This window comes from Amblyomma mixtum, chromosome 8 (genome assembly GCF_055824585.1).
Source record: "Amblyomma mixtum isolate Tamu chromosome 8, ASM5582458v1, whole genome shotgun sequence".
In the NCBI taxonomy this organism is placed as follows: Eukaryota; Metazoa; Arthropoda; class Arachnida; order Ixodida; family Ixodidae; genus Amblyomma; species Amblyomma mixtum.
The window spans coordinates 19,589,670-19,603,021 of record NC_143019.1 but is presented as its reverse complement, the minus strand read 5'-3'; the positions used below and the strand labels follow the sequence as shown (position 1 = coordinate 19,603,021).

Genomic DNA, 13,352 nt, shown 5'->3' with positions numbered 1-13,352 from the left:
GACGTCAGTGTGTTGCTATAGGCCACCTGAGGCATTAAAAAACGTCAATAAAATTGCTGCTTCTACGTCATCTTTACGACGCTTGAGGAACGCTGGCATCAGCACTGTAGAGGATTAAAACGATGAAGCAGCAATTTTATATCAGTTTTCTACGCCTTACGTGACATATAACCACACTTTGACGTCACAGCCATCGTTTGGTTGTTGAACCCGATACTGAATCGCCATTCATCGCTGCTCCCATATACGTATATATACGGCGTACAAGGTGACGTCACGCTGGTAGTGGCCAGATCTCTTAGATCATACCAATTGGGAAAACTTTGCTTCAAAAAGTGACTAGACCCAGCAGCCACTTTACGGATGCGCCCCCATCTAGCTGGTTCCATATGTCGACACTGTCTTCTGCGAAGCGTTTTTTTTTGGCTTTTACCTCTCGATTATCTGTCGGGTTGTTACATCTATGGATTTTTGTTAATTCATCTGTGTCACTGATTTTCTTGGCAGGTGGTCGTGCATTTACCAACAATCTTCAGCAGGACTTGACAGCACGTAAAAGGAACATTTGCATAGATGGAGAGGCTTAAAACCATCGCACTTTGAAGTATGCCAACTTAGGCTGATAGTTTTTATGATACCCCCAGTGCTTTCCGGTGCCAGTGACTTCAAGTTTGGAATGTATTCTGTCTTTGGTACACGCACACAACATCCACCCGCTACATACTATTGGCTACAGCTACGTAGCAATACGAAATGTTGTTTTTTAGTTTTGGAAATGTCGAACACTTGACTTGCTCTCATCGAAGCTATTCTGCGTTCACGCAGGTGAAACAATTGCACCTGTTGACAGGCATGAGTATTGCGCTCTACTGGACGCTCAACTTCATCTTTGACTTCCTCTTCTACATGGGCACAGCGCTGATGGTGTTGCCACCGCTGACATACTTCGAGGCGCTTTCGGGCACAGACTTCCGTGAGTCCTGCCACTCAAATGTCTGCCGCATCCCACTCAGGGCGTATTTATTTATTTATTTAATTCTCCTCAGGGCTGTTAGGCGTTAGAGAGGGGAGTGGGAATAACATGCAACTACAAAAAACAAAACAGCAGCTAGAAAAATTGAATATATATAGTTACAGCACACACTGGTATAAAAAACAAAATTAACAAAAGGCAGCATTTCACAAAACAAAACACAAAAGAAAACCGCAGCTAATAAATTAACAAAGTTATAGACATATACTAATATAAAATTAATAACAGCGTTACGAAATGCAGCAGTATCAGTAATTACAGCAATATTGTGGGGAAGGTGATTCCAGCTGATACAAGTTCAGGGTATGAATGAATCGTGAAAACATCTTGTACGACAAGGAGGGATCCAAACTTTGTGACGGTGATCAATGAGTGCTGAAATATAGGGTGGTCTTTTTAATAACTTCCCTTTGAGATAAGGATTATGATAAATTTTGTGAAAGTACATAATGAAGCTATTGACCTGCGAATTCACCGAACTGGGAGATAAAGGATGAGTGGAGGTAATGGACAATGGATGGTTAATGGATGGAGAAAAGTGGTAGATAATGGACAATGTGGGCGAATTGTCACCTTGTGCCGTGATCATAATAAAGAGCTGCGTTCCTCGCAGGATTCAGTCTTATTACTAACGACTACGGAGGCGAAATTCTAGAGGCCCGTGAACTGTGCGATGTCAGTGCACGTAAAAAAACCCTAGTTGGTCTAAATTTCCGGAGTCCTTCACTACGGCGTCCCTCATAGCCTGAGTCGATTTGGGACGTCAAACCCCCATAAACCAATAAACTATAAACTACGTGTCTAATGGAAGTATCGTGCCTACAGCTTGATTCGTGCCTTTTGTTTTTTTTTTGCATATTATTGTGATAGCAATAGAAGACTATCAGCAAACAAAAAATAAAAGTCCTCTTTCACTTAATGCCCATTGGCTGAGAAGGGCGTGACGTCAATCGCCACGCTATCATCGGATGCTTGGGGCGGGAGAGTCGGCAGCTACCCTCGACCATGTGTGGTCGTGCCAAGTTCTCCGTTCGCACGAGGCCAGAAGCTGAGCCTTTGCTTTGATGTATCGTGTAGTAATTAGACAGTGCAGTAACAGTCGCACGGAGGCGCTATGCAATCGCATTATCACAGGCGATGATAAATCTCTCCCTAATTTTTTTTTTTTCACATACGATCCGTACCTACTCGCTCCAACTGTTCACACTTATCAATAGGCCTTGAAACGGTGTTCTCGGCCACAAACAAGTCTAATCCAATCCAGCGCGTCGTGGTTGTGCCCTGTCGTATTACAAGGAATAAAGAAATTCGGTGGAAATGTGGTTTCAGCTGCTCGTTTTCTCAAAGCCTACGAAAGCATCAACCCAAGGACTACACACGAAAGAAAGCAGCAAAGTACACGGGTTCTGCTACGTCAGCTGCTTTCATTCGTCGGTAGTACTCGTCTTGAAGGGAAAAAAAAATGCGGTGTTTTTGCTTTGCATAGTTTTGCTGTTCCGCGAAGCTTTGGCGCAGGAACATGAACAATTTTTTTCGAACATAAGGTATTCGATTTTGAACATTTACTAGAACATGTTTTAAAATCGTAAGATTCTCCCCGGAGCGAATTTCACTATTGCAAACCAAACGGGAAGCAAAAATATTTCATCAGTGATTGGCAACCTTGACCGCAACCTGTTCTCAGCATATTAGTTATTCTTTCATTTCCTTCTTGACACAGGCCTCATATTCGTGCTCAACCTCCTTCATGGATATGCGGCCCTGCCCTTTATTTACATCGCCTCTTTCCTCTTCGACAATCCCGGATATGGCTTCACGACGCTCTCAATATTGATGTTCGTTATCTGTAAGTGGTGCTTCACAATGTACTGATGTGTGCTGCTCAAATATCGCATACGTGAGCCGATAGGTTTCGTTGCCGTCGTTACCGTTACTTCGTCTCTCCTTTCGTCCTCCGTCTTTGGCGCTTTTTCAACCACATTTTGTGATCTGATGGGCCGGAAGGTTAAAAATATGATATTGAGACTGTAACAAACGTTCTTATATTTCAACAAAATAGGTGCAAAAGTTTGCAAAATGAGCGCCAGGTAAGAGCGGGACGTTGTGAGGTTTGGTATGCATTCAAGAGACACTGAATTCGTCAGACTAACTGCTTAGCACTTTTTGACATCTTTGCCGACAAGATTTCTGAAAGACTCCAGCACATCTGCACAATGCAAGCAACGCTAAATAATATTTACCTTCTGTGCTGCTGAATTTTGTTATGAAGGTTAAGTAGAATTCGATGGGGCCCCAATGCAAGTTCTCTTCTTAAAAGAAAAATCGGGATAGTTGGTTTTGCAAGGCTCGGATTTAGGGCACCTGAGGCAGAGCAGCCTGCCTCTGTAGTTCATGACGTAATGCCGAGGAGGTGCATAGCTACTTTTTGGGGTTATGTAGGAAAGATTACGCAAAGGACCAAAACTCCGGGCAAATGAAAAACGATGTCTCGTGAAAATGGCCCCGAGTCCGTGTCCTCAGCGGCATGAACTTGTCGCACAGACTGAGTACTATTTTCTGAGTGTTGCATTGTAACGCATCTCGAATGTGACAACGGACGAACGGCTCAACCACGTAAAAGAATATCGATTGTATGTGGAGAAAATTTGTTGCTCAATTTGACGATGACTTGAACAACACGTAAGAGACGGGTAGTGCAAAGAAAACTATCTATTCCGCCCGTGTAGCACATGAAATCGGGAAGCGTTTTCATGAAAGACGTAGTTTCGTTGTGCGATAAGTGTCTACAACATATATATTGGGCCTTTCAGTGGCTCCTTTTCAGTGTCATCTGGAATGTGTGTAATATTTAGAAAGGTGCCGAATTTGCCCACCATAATTTGCCGTTAAGATATTCTAGCAATAACCTTAAATCTCTCTGGAACTGTTTTTCGTTGATCAGTTTTGTTTCATCGTCGTCAGTGCTTGCCAGCTTGTTCATTTTGTTAAGTCAGGTCACCACCCACAAAATTTGATGCATACACGGAACGCGGTATTGCGGGTACTTTGCTGACACGAAGTAGCAGATAGTGCATCCAAAACTAAGCCAAAATCAAGGCTTTCTTCAAATCGAACACAGCTTCACATTCTCGGCATACATTTGTTTCCCTGCATCGAAGGTAGGTTTCCCTGCATCGAATGATAGATGTAACGTTAAGAGATCGGAAGAGGGCAGAGTGGGCGAGGGAACAAACGCGGGTTAATGACATCTTAGTTGAAATCAAGAGGAAGAAATGGGCTTGGGCAGGGCATGTAATTCGAAGGCAGGATAACCGCTGGTCCTTAAGGGTAACGGCGTGGATTCCAAGAGAAGGCAAACGTAGCAGAGGACGGCAGAAAGTTAGGTGGGCGGATGAGATTAAGAAGTTTGTGGGGATACAGTGGCCGCAGCTGGCAAAGGATAGGGTGGAGAGGCCTTTGCGCTGCAGTGGGTGTAGTCAGGCTGATGATGATGATGATGCTTCGGAGCACTGTTGGCGAACAGTGGTAGGAATATTTTAATTACGGTGACGCGCTTCACGTGCGCTTTCCCACGTTTTCTCGCGCAGCCTCCATTGGATGTCTGGGCGAGGTGTTCATGGAGCACTACGCCAGCGAGGTGAACAGCGTGTTCGTCTCGGCGGTCATCGGCACTGCGAGGCAGGTGGTACGGCTGCTGCCCTCGTGCTCCTACGCGCGGGGCATGACCAAGATCCTGCAGCTGGCCGCCGAGAACGGCGTGTGCGAGATCGGGGGCGCCGAACTCGAGAGCCAGTGCACCAGCAAGGTCGCCCAGGCGAAGCTGTCTCTTCAGCGCTGCTGTGACCGTGAGTCAGGAACGCTTTAGCAAATGGATGCAGGCTTGAGTACTCGCGTTCAGCTGTCCACTGTTGAACATGCATCTATAGATTGCTGGGATGGCGTTTTTGAGATGTTTTACGGCGAACTTTGGTGCTTTTTCCTTTGATCTCCATGGAATTCTTTTTTTGTCAGTCGAGAATGATGAGGGTGTGCCGTATGATATGATAATGCTACCCAGTTTACATAGCATGCGAAAACGTAGAATGAATGTCCGATGTTCTTCAAAAAAAAAAAATTGGCTGTAGGCTTAGCTTGGTTAAGCCTGGTGATTGCGAAAACAATACCATAGCTACGCTTAGTTCAGCTGGTAGTGTTGCTGGTGGTGGTGCTTGTGGTTGGACTTGTGGTTATGCAGTGATATTACCTCGTTATTCTGTGTACAACTAGTAGCGATGCGAGAATTGCTGTGGCTGCAATGATATATTTGGTTGTAGGCGAGGTTAATGCAGAATGCATAACTGCTGCTCCGGCACCGGCTGCAACGGCATTCTTTACACCAGTAGAGAGCACGTTGGAGGCGGCCTGCATGGAGGCGGCCTCGGTGGTCCAGATGAGGGGAGCCTTGGGGAGATGGAGGACCGCCTTCAGCAGGCCGCCTCCATAGTCGATGCATATGCTGCCGACTGCGGTCTTCAATGTGCTCCCGCCAAATCAGAGCTTCTACACGTCAGGACAAACCACAAGGACAACACGTCTCTACACATATCTCTGTCGGGCGGCCCCATCAGAGAAGTGGCAGAGCTCCGGATCCTGGGTCTGTTCATCAATAACAAACTTAAGCCGGACTCTACTATAGCGAAACTCAAGAGCATAGGTGAACAGGTAGGGCGCATGATCCACCGTGTTTCCAACAAGCGGGGTGGTCTGTGGGGCAGGGACGCGCTACGGCTCGCCCATGCCTTCGTGACCAGCCGGATCCTCTACGCCGTGCCGTACCTACGCACCACCAAACAACAAGACGAGCGCATTGACGCCATCATCAGGAAGGCAACAAAGCGAGCATTGGACCTCCCGGTGGCTACCTCCAACGCCAAACTGAAGGCGTTGGGAGCGGTAAACTCCTATCAGGAGTTGCGGGAGGCCCACCTCGTGAACCAATATACGCGGCTATCGCAGACGGTTCCTGGGCGCCGCCTGCTAAACCGCTTACACATCCAACACACATGCATACCAGAGGGCACGGAGAACATCCCGGTGCTGTGGCGCCACATGCTCTTGGTCGCTCCGCTCCCTCGTAACATGGACATGGCTTCACATGAAGGCAGACGACAAGCGCGGGTTCGCACGCTTGAGAGGCAGTATGGATATAAAGAGGGCGTCTACTACGTGGACATCACAGGGCCGTCGCCCACGGGATTCTTCACGGCTGCCGTAGTCCACCGGGGAATGAATGTCGATGGGCTATCTTTTCGGGGCCCAAATTCAACACGAGCGGAGGAAGTCGCAATAGCTCTCGCTGCCGCCGATCCAAAATCGAGAACAGTTATCACAGACTCTCGCCGGGCCTGTGAACATTATCTTGCAGGCGAAATATCCCCTCTTGCCTCCCAAATTCTAAGACGCGCTCCCGCCGATCCAACTCGCACAAAAGTGATCTGGGCTCCTGGCCACCAGGGTCTACGAGGCAATGAGGCCGCTGATGCGGCCGCCCGAGCGCTCACACACCGGGCTCCTCATCCTAGCTCAGAAGCTCATAAACCGCTTCTGCGGTTCCGCGAAATCCTAATTCTTTATTGCGACAGCCACCGTCTCTACTCAGTACCTGCCAAGGGGCTGAGTAAGGCGGAGGAGCGAACTCTGCGGCGCCTGCAGACAGGAACTCTTCTCTGTCCTGCCATAGCAAAACACTTCGATCCGAACAGAGATGGGCGCTGCCCGCATTTTGGAGAGATCTGCGATATCTTTCACATGGTGGGGGCATGTACTCAGAATCCTCACCTTCCCCTTTCCCCCACCCCCACCCGAGAGGCATGGGAGACTGCCCTCCTCAACTGCTCCACACTGGAGTCTCAAAGGGCTCTAGTAAAGCGGGCGCGAGACGGGGCCTCGTCGTGCGGTGTCCCGGACTAAGGATACCGACCATGTAGCAGGGTTTTTTGACCCTCAAACTCTCTTTGCATATTAAAGTTTTTCACCACCACCACCTGCTATATGTGCTCCACCCCATTCTTATTCTAGTTATTTCCCTCGCATGGTCCGTATCAGCGGCCACTACTGCCCTAAGTGGACGTATCCCGTTACCACTTCTAGCACCTCGCTACAAATTTTGAACTGCTGTAGGCTTGCCCTACAGCTGTAATTGCTGTAGGCTTGCAATTGCTGTAGGCTTGCAATTCTTTTTCAGCGTTCCACTAGCAGGGAAGAGCGATGAAGATACAAAGTGTTATTACTGAGCATCAGCCAGTTAATCTGGGCCCGAAATCTAGTCTGAAGGTGTGTTTTCATAGCGGCTGTGCTCGCTTAATCATTCATTGGTATCTACTACAATTTCCAGACATTGGCAGCCCAGACCGGATGGATTACGTCATCAACCCGTTCGACGTGCACCCATACTCTGCGTTCTACGAGCTGGTCACCTTGTCCGTCGAAGGCGCCGTGCTGTTCGCAGTGCTGCTGTTCATAGAGCGATGGATTCGTAAGGTCGACCAGGCGCTTACCTCGCTCGAGCCGGAGGCCTACGGAGAAGACATGGGGCAGGCGTTCGCAAAGCCGGTACCTGTCTTGCTACGAGACATCCGGGGCGCCAAAAAGGTGTGTTTCTACGCGAATTCTCTTTTTTATTAGCGAAAACTGCCTATTTGAGGCCTTCAGCAAGCGATCACGCGTGACCTCGTGCACATATTATGCACGGCGCTCACCAGGAGTGATAAGCGCTGCACGAGTCTAGTGTCATTGGAATCTACGCGAGTTAAAGGGACACTGAGGAGAGCACTATTAATATTTTTTTATAGTAAAATCCGATAGTTCGGCATGTCATGGCTTTGTTGCCACTTGGCCGGCAGCGAAAGATGCATTTATTTCTAAGAAATTTGGATTCGAAGTTGAAACAGTTTTTCCCGCCGCTCTGATTCAAACTTGGGATTCGTCTATGACGACAGAGGACTAAGAGACGTGAAACATGACGTGCGCATGACGTAACGCAGACTCCGTGATTTCGGGCTGCCAGCAGTGCGGCCCAGCAGCAGCCGAAAAGAAAGCTACCGCCGGCCGCATGTTGAAGGCATCTATCGGCTATTGCGGCCGTCGCTACAGTCGCTTCGATTACGTTTGCACTGGCGTTTTGCCAGCGTTACGATGGATATCGTTCTCGAAGTCGTCAACGAAGTTCTCGCAAATAGACACCTTTAGCATATCGTGTACCTTGTTACCGCTAGCGGAATACCGGGAGCCCGCCTACCGCCGGAAAACAGGCGCTGATTTGTCCCGATGCTTCAGGAGCGCGCGTAGCAGCCGGGCACGTGGCGCCATCTGGCGACGTCAAAGAGATTTGCGCATGCATTGGCTGCGCCTCAGTGGGCTTCTTCGATTAACCGGGCTCGGGCAGCCCGCTGGCGGCCCGCAAGTTTGTCTCTGACAGGAAAACGCATCATGGTCACGTGGGCTGGCGGCCACCGGAACCAGACGGTTGGCAATCTCGGCGGCAAGCAAGTCGCGGATCACGGAGGGCAGATGCTCTCTCTAGCTTCGCGTTCTGCGTCTCATTCACGCGTACGGTAGAAATAGGCTGCTTGGTATCGAAAACAACGACTTGCAGTTATTGAGGGCTGCGTGCCGCAGACTGCAGAACATGCTCCTGATCAAGCTCGCACTCGTATACATCGGCAACGACAACGCGAGCGTGTGCCGTCGGTGCACTGTGTAAGCTTCAAGAAATTGCGATGAGCAATCGCAATCTAATGTGTTTCAGTCGACACCACATAGAACGGAAAAACTGCCCGTGCGTTGTTTATCAAACGACAAGCCGTACTCTCGGATTATTGCGTGTTTGCTTACTACGCAGTAAGTATATATGACTGGTATGACCGCCGACGATCGACCCAGCTGGTGTACTCTGCTGTGGTCGTTGCGATTTCTACGCTCGTAACCTGCTTCCTGTAAGCTGTAAGCAGAAAAGAATCGGGATACGTTCGTTCAACTGTAGTCTGTCGGCCGCCGGCTTTTGCTGCGGGCAAGGAACGCCTAATGTCGGCAAAATTTGCGCATATCAGCTTGTTGGACGTCCACCTAGAACAAGCGGCAAAATTTGCGCATATCAGCTTGTTGGACGTCCACCTAGAACAAGCGGGTGCACTGTATAAATTTAGCTGCGTATCGTTTTTGTAATAATACAGCTTTATAGCAGAGAACTGGCACTGAAATGAAAGGCGCTACAATAAAGCCCTGCGTGTTGGCTCCTCACGTTCCGCGTGTGTTTGCATGACGATCAGCGCTAGAGCTCATTTTTATCTATTTTTTTTAATGGGCCAAACGCGAGGAGGTGCATGCCTGCGGTACTTCTCAGATATTTTGAGCATATGTGGCAGAAGGCCCGAGCATGAAGCTGTTCAACAGTTGGTGACAACAGAATGGTCGGCGCGACAATTCTGTGTGGCCATATGCCCGCAGAGATGTCTCGAGCAATGTGCTTGTTAGGGCTTTTAATAAAGGGCATGTTTCAGTCAAGCGTTTTTCAAAGCATATCCACTTTTGCACTGCGCCAAACGCAATGAAGACCATGCGCTCCCGTATCGCGCTCAACCAACACTTCGTAAAACACGGTCAGCACATGCATCTATGCGCGCGTCTGAACGCGTACTCGGAACTGGAATCCGGCTGCTCTCGTGAAAGGCCTCGAACACCATCGCAATATCCGCCGGGCGCACGAAATTAACAGCCGAAATATTTTGTGAATCAGAAGTATGCGATCGTAATATGAAGCGAGCAGTTGTGCTTTCGAGGTGGTGAGACGATCGAAATATGATCGCGCATACGCACGCAAAACATATCAATAAACAGCGAGAACTACCGCAAAAGGTGTCATTGCAGGCGACACAGTCGATATGCACCGTGGCCTAGTCGAAACAAGCGCCTGCATCGCGCAAAACATCGCATGAAGAACCGCGGTCCTTCTAGTCCTTATAAAAATGGCCGCGCGAGCTTCCCGCTACCAAACACCTCTCTGTCGTCTGCTAGCTGCCCGAGCGCTGCCAGCACAAAATCGTCCTGGCGAGTCTGGCCGCCGGCTGGCAGCCCGAAACCGCCCAGCCAGAGAAAAACGAACGCGTTCCGGGCAGCCACCGGAAGTGGGCGGAGCAACCCGAGAAAATCGAGCGCGCTCGGGCAGCCCGCAAGCAACCCGCGGGCTGCCAGAGGCGGATAATCGAAGAAGCCCAGTGATGCATAGTCTCTCGGTTCCTGGTGTTGCTAGAACCATTCGTTCTAGCAACACTGTTTTGTTCTATGATCTCATCACGCGTGTACTTGCGAGTTTGGCCAGTGGCGGCGATACCTGTATTTTGGTTCTTGCTCTTTTCTACGTTACAAGAGCTTTGTTGTCAGTATGAGTGGCGTTTTTGTAATCAGGAGCTGGTATTCTGTCGATACAAGCCAACTTCAATTTCTCCTCAGTGTCCCTTTAAGACTGAGTTCCATGTAGGCGAAAAAGTAAGCGACGCGACGAGGCGGCGCGGCGACGACGGCTGGCTGTCGCTCCGTCGCCCACCGGCCAAGCTCCATGCGTTGCGACAACGCGAAATGGAGACGACGATCAGTGTTGCTGGCATAATACACCGCAAAGCTGTTCGCGCCTTTAAGAAGAGTCACATTATTTGCAAGGATTAAAATTTTGGGCAGAAAAATGCCAAATAAAATGCGTTTACAGCTTTGTCATTGCATGTCATAGTCACGGGCGCCGCCATGTTGCCTGAACGTGGGGCGCACACCTGTTTTAACCTCGCGCGCTTTCTGACGTCAAACGACGAATACTTGCTAAGCCTAGCAGCACTGCGAACACAGAAGCAATCTGAAAATCTGGGGTGTTTTATCGCTAAAATTTTGTTGTTGAGGCAAGTTCAGACAGAGCGAAAGCTTCGTGCGCATTTAGTTTGCCGTGAACGTGGGGCACAGCGTAGCGACAACGACGAATCGGTGGTGAAGCAAGAGGCCCGGCCAGAGCCAGCAAGAGGATCAGTAGTGACGTACTCTGCCAGATCAGCTGCTATTGGCTAATCGCGTAAGAAACTTCCGGGCGACGAGTGAAATTTTCTGTGAGTGCGGATTCGAGCGACACAAGCGACACGGGCATTTCGCTTCTCGCGACGGCGTCGCTCGTCGCTTGCCGCTGTCGCGTTCGCGTGAGTTTTCGCGTACATGGAGTTCAGCCTTTAGCAATTCGCTACATAGATGGCGCTGCAGGCGCTCGCATCGGTTTGGACCGTAGGAGCGCGGGTATAGTGCCTAGAATATACTATTCTAGGCACTATAGCGCAGGCGCGTGCGGATGGAGCTACAGTGAAACGGTGAGGAGGATACCATAGGCGAGGGAGGTTACGCGATGATGATGATGAAAACGTTTATTAAAGCCACAATGCCTTAGTTGAAGGGAAGGCTGATCGGGTCCCTAGTCCGGGACGCCGTTGGTGAAAGCCGCTACCCGTGCTCTGGCGACGAGGGCTCGTTGTTCCTCGAGGTCCGAGCTGGACAGGGCCGCCTCCCAGCCCTCCCGCGTTGGCTGATTTATTATGTCAATGCTGTCATTTTTGTGACAAGCCCATACCATATGGTACAAGTTTGCCTTCTGGCCACAAAATTTGCACTGTGCCGAAAAGGACTCGGGCTCAATGACGTGAAGCGTAGCTGGGTTATTGAAAGACATAGTTTGTAGCCTGCGAAGGTGACATTGCTCTGATTTACTGAGACCCTTAGCGGGCCTCGGGAGTGTCTGCCTTTCAAGGCGCAAATGTTGCAATATTTCTGAATATGTCGATAGCGAAGAGGGGGAGCCTGAATCAGGAAGGGAGGACGTAGAAGGATGCTGGGGAAGAAAAGCTCGGGCCGAAGCGTGTGCGCGCTCGTTTCCTTCAACTCCCTGGTGACCTGGTACCCATATTAATTCCTTCCGTTGAGCTGAAGTGCTACACTGACTAAGAATTTTGCAGGCTACGCGAGTAATGTCTTTCTCAGGTCGCATATTTAAGCATATTGCGTAAATATAATAAATATTATTGTACTTTGTATGAGAATGACGTCTTATGTTCATTAATTTGATAAGATTCTGAGAGTACGCAGTATAGCGTTGACACGAAAATAGATTTTGTAGTAAATGCTTGGGTACAATTCTGAACCACCTAGCCAATGTGCCAGCAAGTTTCTGGTGTTGTCGGTCCTAGTCGTGTAAGCCCTTATAGGCTCCGACTGGCCCGCAGTATTTTGTATTTATACTTTCTATTAGTAATAAGTCTTAACTTTATTTTCGCCCATGTTTCCTTGTCATGGTGCAGAAAAACGTATCCTGCCCTCTGAATACGTCGGTACTCCCATGGTACTCCCTACGTTCCAAGAAAAACCTTATTATGCGTACTGATTAGTTGCTGTTTTTTTACAGTCATTTACATGTTTTGTAGTGCAACGTACTCCAGAAGGGACATAGAAGAGGCTAATTCAGGATACAAATTTCACCTACTTTTATTTTGTCTCTGCTTTCCTCTTTACTCGTTACCTTTCGGACAAGGTGCCATATGGAAAAACGTCATCATCATCATCAGCGGCAGCAGCAGCCTGACTACGCCCACTGCAGGGCAAAGGCCTCTCCCATGTCTCTCCAATTAACCCTGTCCTTTGCCAGTTGCGGCCACCGTATTCCCACAAACTTCTTAATCTCATCCGTCCACTTAACTTTCTGCCGCCCCGTGCTAAGCTTGCCTTCTCTTGGATTCCACATCGTTATCCTTAAGGACCAGCGGTTACCTCGCCTTCGCATTACATGCCCTGCCCAAGCCCATTTCGTCCTCTTGATTTTGACTAGGATGTCATTAACCAGCGTTTGTTCGCCCACCTATTCTGCCCACTTCCGGTCTCAACGTTAGACCTACCATACCACCTTCTGTAGCTCGCTGCGTGGTCCTTAACTTAAACGTATGGTCGCTCTTTCACTAACTTCAAAATGGCCGTTTCTTTTTTGCAGGTCAGCAAGCCTGAGGACACGGAAGTTATGATGGAAGGCGCGCTCGTGGCAGCATTAGTGCGCGGGCAGTTGGCGCCGGAGACGCGGCCTTTCATGCTAGTCAACGGCTTGCACAAGACATACGGGTACTTGGAGCCGAACCCCGTTCTACAGGCGAGTGGATGCGTAGGCGTATGCGATCGAAAACTGTGTAGTGCACTATTTTAAGGCGAAAGCCTTTAATGACTCATCATTGTCGACAGAAGGTTGTCAGCAGAGGTGTCGCGCTTTTCTAGTCAG

At 49.1% G+C, this 13,352-nt stretch overlaps 1 protein-coding gene across 1 annotated transcript in view; it reads left to right on the top strand.

Moving 5' to 3' along the window:
* LOC149331569 (phospholipid-transporting ATPase ABCA3-like) overlaps positions 1-13,352 on the top strand; it is a 55,846-nt gene that overhangs the window by 33,740 nt on the left and 8,754 nt on the right. Inside the window, exons 14-19 of the mRNA XM_089555521.1 lie at positions 826-973; positions 2,754-2,879; positions 4,621-4,878; positions 7,407-7,624; positions 8,534-8,560; positions 13,074-13,226. Coding sequence (XP_089411647.1) covers positions 826-973; positions 2,754-2,879; positions 4,621-4,878; positions 7,407-7,624; positions 8,534-8,560; positions 13,074-13,226 — 930 coding nt within the window. The remainder of the gene's footprint in view (positions 1-825; positions 974-2,753; positions 2,880-4,620; positions 4,879-7,406; positions 7,625-8,533; positions 8,561-13,073; positions 13,227-13,352) is intronic.